At 44.8% G+C, this 23976-nt stretch overlaps 1 protein-coding gene across 4 annotated transcripts in view; it reads right to left on the bottom strand.

The window, feature by feature from the left end:
• ANO2 (anoctamin 2) overlaps positions 1-23976 on the bottom strand; it is a 340087-nt gene that overhangs the window by 221338 nt on the left and 94773 nt on the right. For all 4 annotated transcript variants that reach the window (XM_045467167.1, XM_045467165.1, XM_045467166.1 and 1 more), the window contains 3 exons: positions 16296-16447; positions 13082-13136; positions 10564-10615 (listed from right to left, as the gene is read on the bottom strand). In XM_045467167.1, coding sequence (XP_045323123.1) covers positions 10564-10615; positions 13082-13136; positions 16296-16447 — 259 coding nt within the window. The remainder of the gene's footprint in view (positions 1-10563; positions 10616-13081; positions 13137-16295; positions 16448-23976) is intronic.

The following is a 23976-nucleotide window of genomic DNA, read 5'->3' on the forward strand; positions in this document are numbered from 1 at the left end:
AAAAGGAGTCTCTGCTTTGAAAACTGAAATTCTGAATTTTTTCCTCTCTTTTCAGCAAAAATGAGCTAATTGGTTCCATCATGCACCATTCCATCTGGCCATAATGGCAAAGCTTTCTTCTTCAGGATCACATCTAGTCTTTCCTCTCTGCTCTAGACCCAGGGAGACAGAGAAAGAGAGACCTAACCACCCATCCCACTGCCCCCAGAAGCAGGGCCAGCAAGAAGGAGAAAGCACAGAGGACACTGTCCTTTCCCTCTCCCCACAAAGAGAAGCAGTGTCTCGGCTCAAACACAGCACAGCTCACTAGGGACCCCCTCACTGATCCGTATGGTCCCTTTGAGTCACTAGGTTCTTCATATTTCTTGTTTTTAGAGCTATGATCCCTAAAGGAAAGGGCTCATGCTTCCCCTCTGCCCAACGCCAACCACAGCTCTGCACAGACTGACCCGGCCAGGCCTGGCAACGCTGTCCCTTGGCATCATCCATCCAGAGGGTCAGGGCCAAGGAACAAAGCAGGGTGGGCTCAGGCTCCAGGACTGGTACCTAAAACACACACTTGGAACACAAAACCCGAGGCCTAGCATTTAGCTTCCAGGAGAACTCTGGCTTCCCGGACACAAAGGATCAACCAAAGCACAGTTTATGGTAGGCCTCCCAAAGAGAGCCTCATTAAATCTGTGAGTGCCGCTGGGTGATGGGGACTGCGGCTCTATTCCCTCCAGGCCAAACTCAAAGAAAACTTTCATCCAGCGGGACAGGTACTTAGAGGGATGGGGCTGAACTCTTGAAAACCCATTTGGTTTTGATTCCCCCCAGAACAGGGACCAGTCCGCCCGGCATCTGCTTTCATCCCCCTACTCCAGCCGGACGTAAATCTAAACCAGAGGCCCCAGACGGTGCATTTAACAGAGACTATATTTACCCATCACCAAATTGTCTTGACGTGTGCTTAATTACTTAAATGCCTTTAATCCCAAGCCTTTTCTTCTAACAAAATATAAACCAGTTCAGCTGGATGAATGATAAACCAGATGTTTACAACACACAACACAGTCTGGCTTTGGTCAAAATAATTAAGACATCGTCTCCTGAGTGGGGAGGAGAGAGTCCCAAAGCGTACATTTGTTGAAATGCTCTGACACCAAAATGTCTATGAAAATGTAGTCCCATCAATCTGTAATTTTCTGTCCAAGAAAAGGCAGCAACAACTTCCATACGAAAGGAGTAGGAAAGGTGTCTCTCTCTCCCTCTGACGTGGTCAAGGGGGCTTGTGACTCTCTCCACAGTAAAGCGTGCTTTACAAGGCATATAGCCAACAATACTGCAGTAATGCTGTATGGTGACAGAGGGCAACTACACTTATCATGGTAAGCACTGGACCACGTGCACAACTGTTGAATCACGATGTTGTACACCTGAAACTAATAGAACGCTGTATGTTAATGACACTTCAATTTTTTAAAAAAGGCATTCCATGAAAGGGTGAATTTGCAGAGCTCTGGCAGGTGACCTTACATGATGTTGATTAAGGAGGCATCGTGGCGCTAAGGAGGCACTGCCAAGTTTCGTCAGGCCAAGCCCACTCACACTACCACCACCATGCAGAACCCAAACTCATGAATATATTCGGTCTCGGAACACTGTGCACATTCGTCCATAATCCCTTCACTTCCAGGGGTGAATAAGAGGGAAAGAAGGTTGCAGAAGGCACAGAAGAAACCCCCACAAATATAAATTAGACCATCACCAAATGCCAATCTACCCATACTTTTTTAAGGTCAGTAACCCTTTCTTTACCTTATTATACTTGTTTTTACCCTCCTGCCCATCCTTCCGCCACAGGACAAAAAATGAAAAAAAGAAAAAAGAAAGTCCACAAGGCCCTACTGCTGGCTAGGACAAAAGAGACTGAATGCTAAACGTCCATATGACAAATGTTAAAAAAGTAACAGCAACAATTAGGCCCTTCACAAAGATGACCTGGTTATCATTGGGTACTTCAGAAAACCAGTGGCCACATCCCCAGAGGACAGAGCACTCTGCATGATTCTTTCCAATTCCCGGATGTGAATAGAAGCCTGTGGCAGCCAGCCCAAAGTCATCTTTATCTAACTTTAGAGTTCCTAAGAATCACCTGGGTAGCTTGTTAGAAATGCAGCTTTTGGAGCCCTGCCCCCACCCCCCACCCCCCGCCCGCCACACACACACACACACACACACACACACACACACACACACACACACAGAGTCTGACTCGGCAAATCCTGTGTGGGATTTGGAGAGCCAGGGCTTTCCGAGGTACACCAGGGGTTTCGGATGCCAATGGACCGTGGCCACACCTAAGAAATGTCACCCAGGGCTTCGGGCAAAGGAATGATGTAGGAATGCAATCTTTTCTCCCAACCATGCTAGCCAGTGGTCCTGAATTCTCCCTGCCCTTACCTCCCCCTCATTGTCTTCTCCCATGGTCTTTGAGGTCCATAAACATCATACCACCTCAAGTCCTGGCTATGGCCCAGGACCTGCTCAGTGTGAATTTATAGAAGAGCCAGTCCCCTCTCTAAGCCCAGTTGGCTCTTTTTTTTTTATTTTTTAATGTTTATTTTTGAGAGAGAGAGACAGAGAGAGAGACAGAGATAGAGACCATGAGCAGGGGAGGGGCAGAGAGAGAGGGAGACACAGAATCCAGAGCAGGTTCCAGGCTCTGAGCTGTCAGCCCAGAGCCCGACACAGGGCTTGAACCCACAAACTGAGAGATCATGACTGAGCTAAAGTCGGATGCTTAACCGACTGAGCCACCCAGGCGCTCCAAGCCCAGCTGGCTCTTATGGAAAGGAGACCATGTTGTTCCTTTGAATCAAAGTCTATGAAATGCTGGACCTGGAATTAGAAGCTTCAAGCACACTGTGGGGGCTCTATGTTACAAGGGGAGAAAGAAATGGGTCCAGTGAGGGAATGTGACTTGACCTAAATTTCTCAATTTGCTCATCCCAGAACTGAAATGCCACCTGCTTCTCCAGTCTTGCTGGGCATGTGCCTATCCTCCTTTTGCTCCTTCTAGATACACACTCACCCCTTCTCTATCTGACATGAATGGGCTCCCTTGCTCTCTGGCTTTCCATTGGGTTCAGCAGGTCAGAGGGAATTGGGACCCCTGACCTCCTCCCTGAATAATCACCTGCTTGTCCCAATGGGTCTCCTCTACCCAGTTCTGTCCATCCATGTTCCAGTAACCTTTCTCTCACCTTATGGATCTGGAGCTAGGAACAGCTTTACTGCTCTAATTCCAGGCATCCCCAACTCCCTATCCACACCTTTATAAATGGTATCTCAATATTTCTACCTTAAATTATCGTATTTTGAGAGTGTCATTTGTTCCTGTTGGGACCCTGATTCTCAGGAGTGGCTTCCATCATGTCTCCTGTATTATTTGCTCTCCTTGCATGCATCTGTCTTTCCAGACAGCCACGTGGCAGCCTATTTCCTCTTCTCCTCAAATATTACCTCATATGTAAGCCCCATAAGAGCAGGGATTTGTGTCTGTTGTGTCTGGTTGATTCACTACTCTATTCTTTATATATGAATGGCACATGGTAGATGCTTAATAAATAACCATTGAGTAAATGAATGGATGCTACACTGGGAAGACCTCAGCTTCCATTTCTCTGTGAAACCTTTCCCAGATAACTTCATCCATTTATTCATTAATTTAATTGAACTTAATTTAATTAATTTAAAGAGAACTGAAGAAGAGCCAGGGCACCTGGGTTCCAAATCTGGCTCTAAATCTCTGATCTTGGGCACCCTGTTAATTTCTCAGTTGTGAAATTACGTAATATTTGCTGACCCTACTTTGCACGGTGGCTTCAAGGATCACATGAGAAATAAGTGTGAAAGTGCACATGTGCAAGGGGTCCTTATTATTCTGGTTACAATAATACCTTATGTGTTCAGAGAGCTCTTATCTGCTTATCTCAGTTGTCACAACAGAGAGCCCAGAAGAAAGAAAAAGTACCTCAATCTCACAAAACCCATTCTCTAATGTTGCATGCCGTAACCACAGCAGAATCCTCAGACCCTCCCTCAATGCATTTTCTCTCTTTGCTCCAAATTCTAATAGGCTGCTTTTTCTGTCTCCCAAGCAGCAAAAACTGAAAGAGCAGAATTCAGAGAAGGAGGTTACCAGAGTCAAAAATTCAAGATATCACAGAGTATGGGGCAAAGAACCCTAACAATACTTTGGGAATCCTCGAGGAAACATTTTAAAAATTGATGTTATTTTTTTAATTTTTATGTAATATTTATTTGTTTTTGAGAGACAAAGTGAGAGACAGAACATGAACATGGGAGGGGCAGAGATTGGGAGACAGAATCTGAAGCAAGCTCCAGGCTCTGAGCTGTCAGCGCAGAGCCCGACGCAGGCTCGAACTCACAAACTGTGAGATCATGACCTGAGCCGAAGTCGGACGCTCAACCGACTGAGCCACCCTAAAAACTTCTGTTCTTAGTGATGATCCTGAACCATCCAAAAAAGGTTACATATGCATTTATATAGAAGATATACCTTGATCTATTCTACATAAGAAAGCAGAGAATAGCATGAGAGATTTTAGAAAATTTTCTGTACCAAAAGATGTTGCTGAGGATATTAAGAGCTAAACCACTAACCATACTCCCCTTTCACTTGGTTCAAGGTCAAATTTGTAGCCCCAACTGTAGGAACTACAGGCCCTTATGGTTTAAATATTTGTATTCCATTTCCCCCCTAGTTTTGACATTCTATTTTAATTTGTGTTTTTCCTGGTTCTTATTTCTTTATTTATTTATATTATGCTGTTTTATTGTTTTTCTTGTAAGCCACCTCAGAAATTTTGTGGAACAAGACGGGAATATAAATAATTCCATACATGCAACTCATATACAGCTTCATGCTTTGCAAAACTAGGCTCTCAGAAAAAAAAAAAAAAAGTATTTTCTACAAAGAAAAAAGTGATAATACTAAATGACCAGGAGTGTGTCTGAGTTACTATTATCTCTAGTATATTTTCCAGCTTTGATTCCAGTCTTTCTTATTTTTGCCATCTTCTAATTCCCTTTGTAATTGGGTACAATGGCAAAGGAATGAAGCTTTGTGAACTGGCCACAATAATGACCATATAAAAAGTAATTCCAGGGGTGAAGGATCAAGAAAAATACCTTGGAAAACAATTCCAAGCATTGTCCTGTTCTCCCTGTTCTCTTCTTTTTATGAGGCAGATTCCTCTGGAGGAATCTAAGTCAATTCTAGTCATTTGTGCTTCTCTATAAAACCAGAGAGAAGGGCAATAAAATCAAAATTTACCCCATGGCTCAAAGGGCCATGTTATCTTGAGGCCTCTGAGTGTCATTACATTCCTCATTTTTTCTGATCTTCTAAGTAAGATGGTACATTGGCCAAAGAGCTTAAGGGGAACTTGACTTTCCAACACAGAAGACAAACAACTTGAAAATCAGCCTGGGGGTTCTCTTCTGCTGGGAAGCAGAGAAGTTCAGTCATATGTCCCTTGTTACAAAGCTAGTAAATCAGCAGCAGCTACTGCTGAACTAACAGACTTTTGGATGGGGGTTAGGGCTTCAATGTTATGGATCGGGGGGTGGGGGGACACAAACATCAAGTTCATAACAGGTAACTATTAAGAGGTTTGGATTTTATCTAAGGGAAATGTGGATCTATTTTGTCATTTCAAGCAGACCAGTGAAATAATCAGATATGCATCTTAAGAAGCTCACACGGGCTGTTAATTTTACGTTATAGGCTAAAAATGGGTAAAACTAGGGTTAAGAAGACCTTTTAATGGTTGGGATAATAAATTCAAGAAAAAACACAGTTGATATAGAGTAGGATAATGGCTGTAAAGACTCAAATTGTGTCTAGGAGCACCTGGGTGGCTCAGTCCATTGGGCAACCGACTTCGGCTGAAGTCATGATCTCACAGTCCATGGGTTTGAGCCCCGCGTCGGGCTCTGTGCTGACAGCTCAGAGCCTGGAGCCTGCTTTGGATTCTGTGTCTCCCTTTCTCTCTGCACCTCCCTGGTTTCACTCTGTCTCTCTCTCTCTCCAAAATAAATAAATATTAAAAAAATAAATAAAAAGAGTCAAATTGTGCCTATTTCATAGATGTTCACAAGATCAACCCAATAGCACCTTGTTACAGTTCCAGGCTTGAGAAATTAAGAACTAAAGTTCACTGAAATTTGGGGTACATGGATGAGAGCTGGGTTGTTCCCCCAAAGGGAAGTCTGTATTTTTTTGGTTTACGTTGTGCTTGAGGTTCCTTCAGAGCATCTGCATGAAGACACAGAGTGTGTAGTTAGACATTTTGTTCTGAGAATCTAGAGAAAATATAATTCATCACTTCATTTTTATAATGCCCATGCTTAAAGTACAGAAATCAACAATGGGTTCCCCCCACACACAACTGGTAAAATCTGCCAGATATTTATTTATTTTTTATTTTTTTTAATTTTTTTAATATGAAATTTATTGTCAAATTGGTTTCCATACAACACTCAGCACTCATCCCAACAGGTGCCCTCCTCAATGCCCATCACCCACTTTCCCCTCCCTCCCACCCCCCATCAACCCTCATTTTATTCTCAGTTTTTAAGAGTCTCTTATAGTTTGGCTAACAATGGGGCTTTAAAATTTATTTGTATAGTGAGTTGTTTAAAGTTTAACTTAAATTATATTAGAATAGCACGAAAGAAGAGGCTTTATAATATGTTAACCTCAGTTTTCCTTCATTTTCAGCATTTTGTAAGTGCAGGAAAACTGAGGCTAACAGACACAATACAGCCTACTAAAATCTAACCAAATTTAGTAGAGACAGAACTTGAACTCATTTCTCCACGTTTCCCTGACAAGACCCCTAGCAGAAGTACCTGGGTGTTTTAGGACCTAAGGTTCAATATATGTTAAAAGAAGGTAGGCTCTCCCTTCCAATTCAAATGCCTATAAATCAGTGGCCAGATGGCTACTGCTTCTATAGTAACAGACTTTAAAGATTCAACCTAATTCCACCTCTAGTTCACAGCATCCCAAAGGTATTGGATATAAGATTTGGAGCAAAGAAACCCAAGTTCTAGACCCATCTGACAATGACTCAGTATGTGACCCTGGACAAGTCACATGTCATCTCTGTCCCCATTTGTAGAATTACTGACATGCCAACTTTCCCCTGAGCTACGAAATGAATACTGGATAATTTATGTTGATACTTAGACACACACACATGGAAGTTAATTGCTTCCACCTCTGTGTTCCCTCTGCACTCTGTACATGTCTCTATAGTTGTACCTAGCAGATTAGCTCATAATTATTTATTTACATGACTGTCTGCATAGCTAAACTAAGAGCCCTCAAGGCTAGAAATTAGGTCAAATTCATCTTGGCATCTCTCAGTTTCTCTAACATCATTTGACACAGACAAGGTGCTCAATAAATGTTTTCTGAATGACAAAAAAAGAAATTTTTGAAAACTACTCAACAAAATTCTTAAGAAGTTTGATTTGAGACATCACCAAAAAATTCATATCCTCAAATGAAAAAGAAAAAAAACTTCAGTGTTAAAGTAGAGGATCCCTGGGGCGCCTGGGTGGCGCAGTCGGTTAAGCGTCCGACTTCAGCCAGGTCACGATCTAGCGGTCCGTGAGTTCGAGCCCTGCGTCAGGCTCTGGGCTGATGGCTCAGAGCCTGGAGCCTGTTTCGGATTCTGTGTCTCCCTCTCTCTCTGCCCCTCCCCCGTTCATGCTCTGTCTCTCTCTGTCCCAAAATAAATAAATAAAACATTGAAAAAAAAAGAAAAAAAAATTTAAAAAAAAAAAAGTAGAGGATCCCTAATGGCCTTTTGACAACCCAGAGACGGTCTCTCAAAATAAACTTCCTAGTTTATTTTCAAGGACTTCCTAGTTTACAAGACAAACTAACAGCTCAATCTTCTCAAAGACTCTGCAAGATAGATGTTACTATCCCACTTTACATCCAAGGAAACTGAGTTGCAGAGAATTTATTTGTCCATAGTTACAATTACCAGCAATCGCTGTGGGCTAACAGGCTAGGCATGTTTAATTAATTTGCTAAACCAAATTCACAGACTAGAATGTGCAAGGCAGACAGCTAGGTGCACTGGGGCATAGGAGATGATTCAACACACTTCAAGGACTGTTTGGGAGCCTAGGCCATGGACATAGCAATCAGCAAGAAAGAGACTGAATTTGGTGGGAGTTCCAAGGACAGGGCATTGGAAGAACCCATGGGACAGCCATGTTTGGTCTGGGGATGGGCATGGGGGGATGGGGGGAGGACATTCAGGTGAAGGGAACCATGTGAGCAAAAACAGAGAAGACAGTGGTCACAATAACAGGAAGAGAAGCAGGAGAGAGAGGAAGAGAGGGGGAATTAGAAATGGACATTTGATATACTGATTTTAAGGTTCTGGTGAACATCTCAGTGGAGATATCCATCTGTCAGTTGGAAATGTTGGGCTAGAATTAGTGAGAGAAGTGGGAAATAAAAATACATGGTTCCTAGTCATCTATATACAGAGAAAAGTAAGGAGGCCAAGGGAATACGGAGAAGAAAACATCTAAAATCTAGGAGAAGGAAGAAGAACCAAAGAAAGTGTGGTCCATGAGGCAGAAATAGAATAGCAGCAGAGGGGCACCTGGGTGGCTCAAGTATTAAGCATCCCACTCTTGACCTCGGCTCCGGTCATGATCTCACGGTTCATGGGATCAAGCCCTACATCGGGCTCTGTGCTGTCAGTGCAAAGCCTGCTTGGGATTCTCTCTCCCTCTCTCTTGCCCCTCCCCTGCTCATACTCACTCTCTCTCTATAGATAATAGATATAGATATAGATACAGATATAGATATAGATATAGATATAGATATAGATATCTCAAATATATATATGTGTGTGTATACATATATATTTTTTTTTAATTTTTATTATTTTTTTTAAGAGTGGCAGCAGATTAGTACAGCAGTAGCACCTTCCTGGATATCAACTCTCAGAGGATGAAGGTCCATAAAGAAGGTGTGGAAGGATGTGTAGGAGGTTAAAGAAGAGGAAGACTGAAAAAAAGGCCATGAAATGTGGGAACTGGAAGTCACCTATGACATCTGAGGGAGCAGGTTTGGTCAAATTGAGGATGGTCTGACAGGATAAAAGGCAGATTAATGGAGCTGAGGAGTGAACTGGTCAAGAAGTGAGGTAAATTCAAGAATTCTGATAGAAGTCATGAGAAAATATAAAATACATTCTAAGATCTCTTGACTCTTCTGGTTGTCCTTGGAACCAAGGAAAAATGGCTGCTCTAAGTGGGGGCTTCAGTCCTTCCATGGAATCAAGCTGGGCTAATTAATCACCTCCCTCACTCATGTCCTGGCCTCATCAGCACCATGTTCCAGACAAACAACATCACATGCAAGACTTGACTTTCAAAAACTAGAGTATTATTTGGGATTTTGTACAAGATGAATACATCAACGCAACCCATCATCATAAATTGCCCCCTCGAGAAGTTCTGCACTAGACTAAAGGCACTATCACTATATAAAACCTGTTCTGGTTCCTTCTCCAGGACCACTCCCTTGGTATTAAGGCAGCTTATGAGTCCCCCCGCAAAACTCTCCAATGCTACCTTTATTATCATTAGCACTGTTGTGATTTCTTCGCTTGATTGACTACATTATTTACTAGACTTGCCTCTAAATGACTTTGAACTCTTTAACTCAAGGCTGCCTCAAAAGCCAAAGATTTGCCACCCCAGAGTGTATTTTGAAGGAATTTCTCTCAGGTTTCAAAAGCCATTCTGAGTGCTGGTAGCAGCTCTGGAAAGAGCTCTGGCCTGCAGAGTGATTCCTGTGGAAAGGACGCGTGCTTGTGCTCATAAGCTCCCATCTCCACCTCAGCCATTTTGTGTGTCTTCCGCAAAGTCTTCCAGCATCAGTTGGCCTGCCCTATGGGCTCCCAAATGCTGACGTTCCTACTGCAAAGACTAATACACTCAAGTTTCAAAAACAAATCACCAAGGGAACAGATTCAGCCACATTCAGTGACAGGAACGCTGAACTCAGGAGCCACACCTTCAGACTAACGTGTGACCTCTGAAAAGTCACCCTGTGGGAGGTCGGCTCCTTCACACATAAAGGGAGAAGGCTGCACTAAAGGGTCTCTGAGATGCCTTTCTTCTTAAAAACTAAATAAACAAACTAAACCTGCCATGTTTAGGTAATTATTAAAACCTTGTATAGGTTGTGGAGACAGGGATGAAGGTCTGGGAGAAGTTACAGCAATCTGGGGAACGCCCCTGCCCCCACAAGATGGGGTGCTGCTGCTCCTGGAGAGCAAGCAGGACCCCTGGCCCTGAGTGCAAGCAGCCTCCCCTCCTCCATGGAGGTGTCTGTTTGTTCTGTTCTTCGTTGCCCCCCATACCCTGCAGCAAGCTGCAGAGAGGACAGCTCTGGCACTGTGGCAGCCCATCAGCACTGGGCCCGTGGGCGGCAGAGGGGGTCCTTACCCATTGTGTTGTTAGCCCGAGAACAGGCTGTGCGCTTCAGGATCTCGTGCACCTGAAACAGACAAGAGCAGGGCTGTGAGCACCATGACCGTGTGTACCACCATGGGAGGGGGGGGGCAGGGGACCAGGCAACTGGACCCACTTCCAGAGAGGGGGAAGCCAAGCATATGCCAAGCTCATGCACTGCACATCAAACCTGTTCGAACTTGAGTGCTTTGAGGAAGCAAAGAACCTAAGTCCCTCGCACGCACACTATCCCCTTCGCCCTACCCCGAAAACATAAAGGCTGTATATGGACTGCAGTTACAGGAGGTAAGGAAAACATGCCAGGGAGCCCAGACCCACATGCTTCAGGAGGGCTTGGGAGGGAGTGCTGGGACCAGAACGTCCAGGGAAGGGGAAGAGGAGGGTATCCTGTCCGCCAATCCTGAGTAGCGCCATGCTGGGGAAAGCCCGAGATGAGCAGGCCGCTGAATCCAGTTCCAGGCCCGGCTCCTAGCCAAGGGGTCCTAAGCAAACCTCCCTGAGGGCCCTGACAGTCCCTGGCCTTCTCTGTAATGGAGCTGACTCACAGAGCTGTTCTAAGAAAACATGAAAGTGCTTTGTAAACTCATAGAGGGCCATATACATCTTGCTCATTGTTACTATTATTTCTCTGTTTTTTTCCTGAGTCCTCATCTTGTCTCCCCAGTCAGACACTCGCTCAAGACTCCTTGTCTCCGAGCACTTCTGGGGCACATACCAGGCTCTCAGCCCAATGATGACTGTATGGCGAAATAGGCCAACAGAGCCCTGGACGTGGGACTTGCAGGGAAATGTCTCTCACATGTGGGGGAGGGCTGCAGAGGAAACAGTGACTGGCCAGCTAGTGCCCTCCAAAGGGTCCCAAGCCTGTGCCCAACTATAAAGAGGTTCCCAGCAAGGAAGTCTGCTCTGGGACAAATAGCTGGGGTGCTAGGACACCTATAAAGAAGGGGCACAGGGATGCCGTATACAGATACGAGCAAGTTCCTCAGACAATAGTCCAGGGCAGAGTAGACCCCAAGACAAAACTCAAAGGCTCTTTTCTACCCCTTCTCACTATGCGGGGGGGGGGGGGACTAGGGAAAGGGAGAAGCTTCCAGAATGAGAGCTGAATGAGAGAAGCGTGTTCCTGCATCATCATTCACACTCCCATATTCCAGCCACAGACCTAGAGCGAGTGGAAAATAAATAACTTCCAGCACTATGGGGCCCAAGAATGTTTAATTCACTTATAATACTGTGCAGTAATTCAACAGCAATAATAATTAGGAACAGCATTTATATGGCATTGTACTATTTTACAAGTACTTTGCAATTATTTGGTAATCTCCACAATACCCTATAACTCCCCCATAGACATGAGACCCAAGCCACAGGGCGATTTAAACAGCTTGTAATAGCATCAACAAAAAAATGGGAAGTTTATGCCTTTTTCCATAGGATGATAAATCATGTACCCATTTTAACCTTCCTAAAACACTAGGCTAAGGAACCTGAGGTGTTTTCTTCCCCAACCTGTGAGCAAAGAGTCAGGGAGGGCCATGTTTTCAGTGTGCCTTAGAAATGTTTTGTAGCTTCCTCTAATCACCTGTCACTTCTCATCCTTCTGATCACCCTGCTGAATTGGAAGTCCTTCTACTACCTGATCCTTACTTCTCCTCTGTTGAAACTTAAGTTCTTTCCTAGGGTACAATGGAAACACACTGCCATTGTTTCCACTGTGGCATAAATAAGTGAGCAGCTTTTCTTGGGTCCCTCTTTTTCTCCTCTGTCTATACGCTGAATGCTCTCCAGGCAAATAGAGAATTAATGGACCAGAGCATGGAGACACACTACAGCTCAGATGGAGGCCACGGGGCACAGGCCATACACAGATTTTCGTCAGAATCCATCATCATGCAAAAGCCAAAACCTTGATTTCAAAAGGCAAAAAAAAAAAAAAAAAAATAGTAGAAGAATAGCTACAGTCATGAATTTTGGCTTTCTATTGAATGGGCTGGGAATTTTATTCTTGAACAAACTGGCTAGTTCTAGCATCCCCTGTGATACAAATGCACAACACTCCTTAGAGGGTAAAAGAAACACAGTAGCCCCGCAATGGGTCCTCATTCAGACACTAGTGATCTGTATGAATTTTTTCAATCCACTGCCTCTTAGAGCCTCAGTTTCCCCAACTGTCAAGCAAGGGGGTCACCTGATTAGCTGAAAGACCCCACCAGCTCAGACATTTCCTGTTTTTGTGATTCCAAATGGCCAAGGTGGAGAATCCTAAAGAGAAGAGACTTCTCTCAGCCTCTAAGTGAGGGGATCTGTTTGCTATTCCTTTTGCCACTAAGATTGGGAAGCTCCTGGATCCGCCCCTTGGTTTCTAGGCAACCCCAAGAAAAGGATGATGGGAGGTAGCAGGAAGAGCAAGAGAAGGTCCTGCCACACTGGGTACCCAGCCTTCCCCTTATTCTAGAACCCACCACCCGTAGTTGACCTGTGTACTTACAATGCGGCTACGGGTGGCATTATCAAAGAAGGTGTCCTTGTCCTGGATGTTGTACCTGGAGACACCAAGAAAACAGAAGGTCAACTCATTTTATGACCCTTGACCTGAGACCACTGTCACCTCAGGCCAGAGCAAACCTTGAGAAAGCAACACAGCAAGATGTGTGAGACACACATACTCACACATGCTCACACACACATGGTGTTTATAATTTTTTTTGACCTAGTAATTGTGAGAACTGATCACAGAAATGAATCCTAGGAAATATAAATTCAATAGAAGAAAAAAGTTCCATAAATAAAAATGTTCGTTGCAAAGTTACTGACAATAAGGATAGTGGACATAAAATAAAATTCCAAAATCAACAGGGTGGATTATCATGCGGTCACTGAAAATTATAATTATGAGAACATCCTAAGTAGAAAATTTTAGACTGAGATAGGAAAATATTATACTATGATATGTTTTAAACATGAAAGTATGTAGAAAGGATTCCTGTGTATGGACAAAGAGAGTAAACAATATAACAACCACCAGAAAGAGTATAGTTTCCTGGTGCTGGGATGATAAGGCTTTGTTTTTCAAACTTTCATTTAATATTGTCACTACTGTCACATCAGTTAGCTACCAAACTCTTAATTATGGAAGGCCCGCGTCTGTTCTCCACTTCACACTGTGACCTTTTCGCTAAAAAGAACACCTGTGTAGATCTGACTGTGCTCAGGGTGCAGATGCCTGGAATGTGCTCCCAGCTCCCCCGGAGCCCCCGTCACTTGGGTGCATGTGTTTCCTAGTAACCGATGAAGAGCAGAACATGATAGTAGGTAGACCATTGCTCTAACAATTCAGAGGATGGAGAGCTTATTTTGGGCAGAAAGAACAGAAGATTCTTCCAGATGGAGGTGTCTAGGAACTGGATTTGAAGGGTCACAGGCACTGAATGAATGGAGATGCATGGGAGATGGCAGTTCAGATGCCAGCACCAGCATGCAGACCCAAGGAAGGGGAAGCATGGAAGAGACACAGAGCACCAAAAAAACCCAAAAAACAAAAAACAAAAAAACCCCAGCAGCCAGTAGGTCAATGTGCCAGTCCCAGTCCCAGTTCAGCCACTTAATGCTGTGTGAACTTTAACAGACCCCGGGCCTTAGTTTCCTCTCTATGAGACACCATTATATCTGAATGGCCACCTCATGAGGCAGGGTGACATTGTGACTTATGCTAAATACATCTTTTAGTCTTCATCCAGGGCTCATGACTCACAGCTCCCAAATTCCTTGGAATTTTCTGAACAATAAGGGCAATGGGAACATCTTTTGTCATAATACTTGGTCTCCTGTCCTCAGTTCCTGAAATCATTTTCAGAGCCATAAAGGTGAAATGGGTGTCTTGTTATTCCTAACAAGCCTCTTTCAGCCACAACTAGGCTTTTATCAATGAGGTGATTTTTGGAAATTCCCTAAAGGTGGAAGGGAGGTGGGGGAGAGAGAGCTGATTGCCAGAGGAACCAACCTTGAATAGAAGGTGGAACTTTCAGTCCCACCCCTGATTTCTGGGGAGGTGAGAGGGGTTAGAGGTTAAATCAGTAGCCAATGGCTCGTGATTTAATCAACCATGGCTACATAAGGAAGCCTCTAGAAAACCCCAAAGGAAAGGGCTTGCAGAGTACCCAGGCTGGGGAACTAGGATGCTTCCATGTGCCCCCATGGCGGGCCCCAAGCTCCACAAAGACACAAGCACCTTCATTCAGAACCTCACTTTATGTATCTCTTCATCTGGCCATTGATTCATATCCTTTGTAATAAATTAGTAATCTAGTGAGTAAATCAGTTTTCTGAGTTCTGTAAGCTCCTCTAGCAAGTTAATCAAACTTGAAGAGGAGGTCATGGGAACCTTTGACCTACAGCCAGCCAATCAGAAGCACAGGGAACACCTTGGACTTGTGATCGGCATCTGAGGTGGAGGGCAGTCTTTGCACTGAGCCCTCAACCTAGGAAATGTAATGCTCTCCAAGGGTAGGTAGTGTCAGAACTGTGTGGAATTGCAGGATGTCAAAGAATTCCTTGGTGGGGGCGCCTGGGTGGCGCAGTCAGTTGAGCGTCCGACTTCAGCCAGGTCACGATCTTGCGGTCCGTGAGTTCGAGCCCCGCATCAGGCTCTGGGCTGATGGCTCGGAGCCTGGAGCCTGTTTCCGATTCTGTGTCTCCCTCTTTCTCTGCCCCTCCCCGTTCATGCTGTGTCTCTCTCTGTCCCAAAAATAAATAAACGTTGAAAAAAAAAATTAAAAAAAAAAAAAAAAAAAAGAATTCCTTGGTGGATGGGAAGACCGGCACACACATTGGAATTGGTGACCAGAATTGGGACCCGAATCATGAGGGGAATAATGATTCAATGAGGAAATACGTGCAAAACGAACAGTAAATACATGTGTATGGAATTATTATCTAATACAGCAAAAAATGGGTAGGAGATATTATCCAATCAACAGCAGAAACACAGCTTTGGGAATGCCATCTCCCCAAAAGGGACAGATTCTTCTATCTCCTCTACCTATCCTTGGCCCTTGCTTTCCCTCTCTTAATCCTGACACTCTTATTCTCCCATCAGCACCTACAACAGAACTCATGCTTGCCTGCTCCATCTCTCACTTCCCAACCATGACTCATTCTTCCAAAGGTTTCCCAAATGACCATCCCTGTGAAGAGCTCTTATCCCACCCCCCTCCCTAGGGGGGATCTGGGTGGGCGTCTCTTCAGAGTCAGTGAGTACATGAGCATGCAGATGGGAATACAAAAATCCAGAAACTTTATCCTCCTTCTCTCTGGTTTATCACAATATATTGAAACCCTATTAGACTAGGAACTGGGCAGAATGGTTTCCTCACAAAAGGCAAACAGGTATCTGACCATTTTCTCACTGAACCCCAAAGTTTATGGCTCTGTGCTCCATGATTTTCCATCCATCATGCAACATGACTAAAATGGCGGGTGCCCCATGAGCCACTGGACACATGTTGGGGAGCTCTTTGGGATAATCTCACTTAGGGAAGGGGATTCAGAAAGCAGATGCAGGGAACATTTCACCATGAAAGCATGCCTCCTCCCCTATCTCCCAGGCTGTGGGGCACTCACTGTGGGAGCTGAGACACTGAGTGGTGTTTGATTTCCCTTCCCATACCCTGCCACATCCCTACCCCAACAGCTCCCATACTTACAGATACATTTTCTCCCTGGAGAATGGGTAGGAGAGATTTTTCATCTTGTTGTTACTGTGCTCTGGAACTCTAGGTTTCAGGGGCGAGCTCAGCTTCTGCAGAAGCTCGTTGAACTTCTTCGCGATGCTGCCTTCTGATTTGATCTCATACATCTACAAAAGGCAAAGCCACAGGCCTAAAAAGGAGACCGCATCCAACTGAGAGAAGAATGACTACAACCACAGCTGCACGGGGCACCAAACCCCCAGCGAGGGACACTCTGGAAAGAGGAGGAGACTGGGAGAGACAAGTGGAGCCCTCCCTTCCCTGCTGCTTTCACAAAGGTGTGGGCTCTCGACCCTGTCTCGGTCATCTCTGCGGATGGAGTAACCAGTGCAGAGAAACCAGCAAGGAGGCCAAATTTGCTATATGACTTTGTTACATCATCTTAAGAGAAACAGAAGACCTACTATGTGACAGTTGCCATACTAAGTGCTCCACACAAATTAGCTCCAATACACACAGAAACCCAGCTCAGTAAATACTACTCTCATACTATGAGGAGGAAATTAAGGCTCAGAAAGGTGCAATGAGCCAACAAAGGTCACACAGATAGTAACTGAGTGACAGCTTGGATTTAACTCATGTCAACCTAGTCAAAGTCTGTACTCTGCAACTACACCATGCCCCACATCACTTTCTTTGTGTGTTCCTCTTGGGAATTAGCTGATAAATGAGTCTGTTTTCAAAGTACTAAACCTCTAGAAAATACCTGCCTTGAGTAAGATACAGAGTTAGTATCAAGATAATTATTGATACATATATAGTACACATAGCTTTTTATAATGCATAGGGTGTTTTTGCATACATTACAGATCGTGTTCTTTTTAATTGATAGATGTAGTCCTTGAGACATGGAGGCTGCACTTACAGCAGAGCTGTGACAGATTAAAGGTGGCCACAAATTTCTTATACAAATTTTCCTTTCAAGAAGCACTATTCTGTTCCCACCCTCTTAAATCTGAGTGGGCTCTGTAGCTGCTTAATCAGTACAGCAGAAGGGACACTCTGCTGGTTGCATCCTCTAGAAGACAGGCAGCTTCTGTTTGGTTTGCCTTTGTCTCAAAGTCCGGAGCCACCAGGAAGAAGTCCATGGGAAGGTAAGAGGGTTCGCTCAGAAAGACAAAGGACTTAAGCTGGACCTGGCCTTTCAGCTGCCTGGCCATGCATCAGCCATATGAAGGAAGTCTTCTTGGACCTTCCTGTCCAGGTCAACCCCCAGCTAAATTCCACCAAGGGACACAACTCAATACCACATGAGTGGAAGAATCATCCAGCCCAGCTCTGCTCAAGTTCCTAACCATAAACTCATAAGAAAGGAAAAAGTGACCATGTTTTCAGCTACTACATTTGAGCTCATTTGTCACGTTGTGCTAGAAAACCAGAAAAAGGGCCAACATCCAGATCTTCTAACTTGAAAGCTGATTCTCTTCTCTATCATGACATCCATCCAGTGGCTTAAATCTAGAGAGGCAGTAAAACAGGTATGAAATACAAGGTAGACAGAGTTAAATGCCGCAAAAGCCACACAAAGTATTTGAGGGTTCAAAGAAAGGAGACAGCACATCCAATTGAGGAATCAGAAACATGTTTCATTGGGGAATAGCATTTTTGTTGAGCTTTCACAGAAAGGTAACTTTCTCTTGCTATCATTTTGTTCTTTAATAAAATAATAAATTAGGGGGAGGGGAAGAACGTCCCCAATCTAACAACTGAAATAGAACCATGGTTTATTTATTTCTTCTAACAAGTTTTTTGATGCATTTTGATTTTATTTCAATTACAAAATTAACACAGTTCTAGTAAACAAGCAAACCCAAACCATAAAAGTACATTAACTGTATGTGAACAGTTCAATTTCATTTCCAGCCGAATCCCACCATCCTTTCCAGAGGAAATCTCTATTAACAATTTGGAGTACGTTTCATCCTAACTTTTTCCATACACATTCCTTTCTAAATCCAACTATGATCCTATTTCATGTATGGTTCCACAATTTGCCTGTTTCATTTAGCAACATATCACAGATATATTACCTTTCCAGGTCAGTTCACATAGAACTACCTTAATGAATGTGTAATATTACACAGCAGACATGAATCCTAATTTGTTTAGTCATTCCCCTATTGATGGGCATTTGTTTCATTTTCTACACATGCTTTATCTTGTTTGATCGCACTTCTATTAACATTACCTTATGAATAGTTTGAATGAATAAGGCTTGAACAGATGCAGGCAAAGACATTCTAGACAAACAAGAAAGTAGAAAAGTTCAAGCTGGATTGAAGAAGGGTTACATGGCCTGATTTCTTTGGAGTACCCAGACAGTGTAAACCAGGTAATAACTGGAGTATCTGAATCCCCTGGCAAAGCTTGTGTTCTTGACTATTCTACTCTACTGCTTTGTTTGCTAAAATGTGAGTTATCATGGGGGGAAAAACGGTGTGCCACTTATAATCATGCCTCCATTGTCATTAAGTTCTCAAGCATCCTGCCAAGTCTCTCCGCACACATTGGTCACTGCAATGCAAAGAGCTCATCCCTCAGGAATCTTTGAGCCTGGAGGGACGGGGACAGAGCAATGGCCCCCTCATGCAGTCCCAGAACACATCTCACAGGTCATTTGGGGCAGGTGCTGACCAGGCACATGTCCTGCACTGAGATTGCAATGTGCTAATCATACCCATCACCATGTGTCTTTCAATGGCATGTGCATGGAAATTAAAGTTTGCAAACAGGAGGGAAGCTGATGGACTCTGTCTTCCAGATGCCTTGGGATGACAGACTCAGACCCACCAGGGTATTTCTTCTTTGTCCACTTCTCTCCATTACTACCTTCCCAGACTCTCCTAGTCTGGGAAGCCTTCAATCTCCCTATGAAAAAGCCTTCAATGGTTATATTGCTCTAATGATAAAGAACAAAGTTCTTAACACAGCCCATGGGACCCCACAGGAGTCCCCATAGTCCCCTGCTCACTGCACCCAACTGCTGGCCCTCTTGCAGTTTTCCCAACATTCTGAGCCCTCGACACTCTGCATCTACTCCCTGCCCCCCCGCCAACTCTGTTCACACTTGATGCCTCCCTTAATCATCACTTCCTAAAGAAAGTCCTTCCTGGCTTCCAGACAAGGTCAAGTCCTACCTTCACAGTATTTCATGGGCCCAAATTCCTCTCCTTCGTAGCACTTACTGCAGTTGTAATTTTATTTTTTTTTATTTTTTTTAACGTTTATTTATTTTTGAGACAGAGAGAGACACAGCATGAACGGGGGAGGGGCAGAGAGAGAGGGAGACACAGAATCGGAAGCAGGCTCCAGGCTCTGAGCCATCAGCCCAGAGCCCGACGCGGGGCTTGAACTCGCGGACCACAAGATCGTGACCTGAGCCGAAGTCGGACGCTCAACCGACTGAGCCACCCAGGTGCCCCTGCAGTTGTAATTTTACATTCACTTGAATGATTATTTGATTAATGTCCAGCTGCCTTACCAAACCATGATCTCCATGAAGGCAGGATACCGTCCAAACTGTTTCCTGTCTTTGAATGAATGAATGAATGAATGAATGATAAATTTTGTGGGAAACCAGCATTGATGATGGCAGTTGCTGCCACTGGAGGAGCCCAGGCTGGGGACGGAACAGCCACAAGGTAACAGGACTGGTAGAAATAAATGGGATTGGAGAGTCAAGCTAAAATACTAAAGACTCTGGCTGGCCGAACAGCTTCCCTCCCTGTCTCCCCACCAACTGCAAAGGCACTTGGGAGCCCAGCCTCGGCAGAGGCCAGGAATGCCTGTATTCAACAGGTACAGATTAATAACCCAGCAACTGTGTCAGGGCTTTGTTCTGGCAGAAGGTTAGCTGAGAACTTCCACGTAGTTCTTCACCCTCACCCTGCAGTGGGTCTGGGAAGAGCTCACTTAGAGAAACGGGCTAAAAGGAGTAGGCACCTATGGTATGTCTTCAGAGGGACCAGGCATGGGCCCAGGATACCTTTTGACTGTTTCCTGATGGGGGTACTCCAAATCACTGAAAGCAATATCATCCGCCTCCAGGAAAAATGTAAAACGTGGAGGAGAGTCTCACCAAAAACATCAAAGTAACATCCACTCCACAGCACTGACCAAGACCCCACATGGTCATGTCCAGGCTGAAAGATCTGATCGACTTACATTGGAAAGAGATTTCCCAGACTTCAGGGGCTCGTGAGGGATGGAGCCAGACATGTACTCACAATAAAACACAGGTGGGTGAACCCATGGCACAATGCCAGGGACACATAAGCTCACAGGACAAAGGACCCTGCTCCCTGCCTGAGAATTGTACCTATTCCTGAAACTTCTTCCCTTCCTTTTCATCTGGACTACTCCTACTTCTCCTTCACCACTAGGCTTAAAGATCAACTTGCCCAGAAAAACTTCCTTGGCTGCTCACTTCTCGTCATGCTTCTTCAGTATCCTGTGAACAAATGCCTGCGTCATGAAGTTTATCATGTTCTTCTCTACTTCTTGGCTCACTTGCCTGTCTCCCTAACTGACTATAGACTTCTGGAGAGCAGGGACCAAACCCTGTGTGCCTGGTCCACAGCAGGAACACAATAACATCTACTGAGTGAATGACCTGGGTCCTGGTCCTTGCTGACACCAAGGAGCTGTGTGACTTTAGGCAAGTCACTCTCCCTCTCAGGTTCTTCACCTCTAAAGAGAGAACTAGGGAATACCCACTTCCCACTACAATGGAGTAAAATGGACCAGATTTACCCTATCAGAAACAACCAAGACACCCAGACGAAAACAAACAAAAAAACATGAAATAATGATTGCTGTGTTCCCCCAAAACTCATATTTTGAAATCCTTAGTGCCCAATATGATGATATTAGAAGGTGGGGCCTTTGGGAAGTGATTCGATCATGAGGGTGGAGCCCCTTCTGCCACGCGAGGACACAGTGAGAAGTACCAGCTAGGAACGAAGAAGAGGTCCTTCACCTGACCACAATGGCACCCTGGTCTAAGACTTCCAGCCTCCAGAACTCTGAGAAAGAATTCCACACCCACTTTCTTGTTTATAAGCCACCCTGTCCATGGTATTCCATTATAGCAGCCCTAATGGATAGAGACTGTGGTTTTCAAGATACTGGCTATCAGGCAACAAAGTTCCTAGGAGACAGGAAACAAGCAAGATGGCTCCTGGGATGGCTCCAGCTCACTGCCTTGACAGAGGTTCTCAGCCAAGGGGCAGGAAGGGAAGACAAGTGGGGCCCATTGAACCCCTGAGCTGAGGAGACAGAGCTGGAAGTCTGGGGAGGCCAAGGCAAATGGAGTTCACAGGACAGGGTAGCCCAGAGGAGAGAGCTTCACAAGGAGCTCCAGAGAGCTGCAGAAGGTCCCCTGTGACCATTTGACCGCACAGGTGCAAGGGACCTAGCTGAGCCTGGAGAAAGAACCATCTAAAAGGACTGAAAATAGCACCTCTTCCCATCAGGCAGAATGGAAAATCTCATCATCCACAGGGCACTGGGAAGAGTACTCAGGTTGACTCGGTAGTGGGGGATCATTAGCCCTAGACCATGCACTGCTCCAGACCCACTTCAAAAATCATAAAAGAAAGAACTGGACTAAATGCCTTGGAAAGTCCTGTCCAACAGTGTACAGCTTTAAACATTTAATGAAAAAGAAACACTCGTGATGTTTCTATGTTTCAACATCGTGGGCACCCCCTAGATGCAGGCACTGAGCTTGGTGGTTAATTTGCCAAGTGCTGAAGAAGCACAAAGCTGGTGATGACCCTTCCAAAACAGAATGCTTTGCAATGTGCCCAGCACTTCCATAGGCACCACTTCATCGGGCCCCATGAACACTCTGCAAGTGTGCTTGCCAAGTAGCATTAGCATCGCTACCTTACAGACAGGAAAACAGACTCAGACGCAAGGAATTGCCAGAGTCGCTGGTGAAACCAGGCCTGAAACCCAGGTTTCCTGACTCCCTCCCTCCCCATCCAGGCTCTTTCCTTCAACCTCTGATCCGTGGAAGGGCCCCATGATCCCCCAAGAAGGAAGCAGGCTGGAGTTCCCTTTCGGTCCCACCAAACCCAATAAGCCAGGCTCTTTCTTCTCTTGTGTCCAGCAGGATCCAGGAAAGGCACCCCGACCCTCTTTATTGTCATTAATATGTTCAGCGGCGGCCTCGTTATTACTGTTATTCTTGGACATCAGAGAATTATGAACATCCTCAGAAATGGCAAGACACATGTTAGCCAGCTGTTCCCCATTATGCCCTCCTTGGGTACATGATACGCCTTTCATGTGCTTAAAATCATAAATAATTTTTAAAGTATGTTGCTCTTATTTTTTATTCCAGGGCTCAAATGTGGTTCTCATAAAAGCTCACTTTGGCCTCATTGTCATAGTCTAAGAGGTTTACCGAGATCCCTTCTTTCCTTACTTCTTTCTCCCCCCTCTTGTCTCCCTCTGCCTCTCCCCTCCAGAGGGGCACAGCACTGTGGTCTCAGGACTGATTTGTTTCCTTCCTGCGTTGGAATCATGTTCCCTCCAGGGATGCAAGGAACTAAGGCTATGGTGATGTCTATCATGAACAGATACATAATATTGTCCCCATTCTACAGATAAAGAAACCAAGGCACAGAAAGTTTTACTAACATGCCCAGTACCATACAAACATGAAGAGGTCCAATGACCCCAGAGATCAAGGAGAAGGTGCAACAATAAGAGCTATAAATGATATAATCTTGATCTTCTGTGAGTCACTCACCTGTAGTGACCTAAGAAGGCCTCTCCTTACAACTCGTAGGAAAAGTCAGTGGGAAGAGCACAAACCAGGCATCAAGATGGACAGTGAGCCCCGCTGTGAGCATGTCTATCTGCTTATATCCCATGACCCCAAAAGTCTGCCTCTTTTCATCTATTTATGCTTTCCTCTGCTCCTCCTAGTCACTGGATAATTGAAGGTCAACTGTTACAATTGATGACATCTCACTTGCCTTAAGGCTAGGGCTTGAAGATCAGCATCACACCCACTTCCTGACCTTTAATGTCAAAAGGCTCGGGCACACTGAGAAGTCAGTGTGGAGCATGGCACCACAAGCCACTAGCCGACAAGGGCAGAAGGCTCTGGACTAAAGAAGTTATGAGAAAGGGAAGCTATAGATGCAGCAGAATTTGCCCCCATGTTCTTATCCCGCGTGCCGGTGCCTGAGAGGGCAGAGGGAGGGATACACACGCACACGTATACACACGCATGCGTGCACACTCTGTATCAGATTCAAGGACTCCCACGCATAAGCATTTACCTGTGTGTGTGAGTGTTAAGCTATTCACCAAAATGCCAACAGCACCAGAATCCCCAAGACCAGCCGCATCCTAGATCCCACAGGGAGACTCTGGGTGACACCAACAACAGAAGCTAACCAGTCTCTTCATCCCTACCTATGCTTACGGGTAAATTTCCTGTTTGAAGCAATACCGAGCCTGGAAAGTGATACTACAAAATGCACATTCTCCTTTGTCTAGCTCTATATTCATTTATGGTTTTTAATTCTATTTTGGTATGTACTCTACACATGAATGAATGTTTGCTGACTTTAAAAATATGGGATAAAATCCAAACTACTTACATGGCTGACAAATC

Source organism: Leopardus geoffroyi, chromosome B4 (assembly GCF_018350155.1).
Source record: "Leopardus geoffroyi isolate Oge1 chromosome B4, O.geoffroyi_Oge1_pat1.0, whole genome shotgun sequence".
In the NCBI taxonomy this organism is placed as follows: Eukaryota; Metazoa; Chordata; class Mammalia; order Carnivora; family Felidae; genus Leopardus; species Leopardus geoffroyi.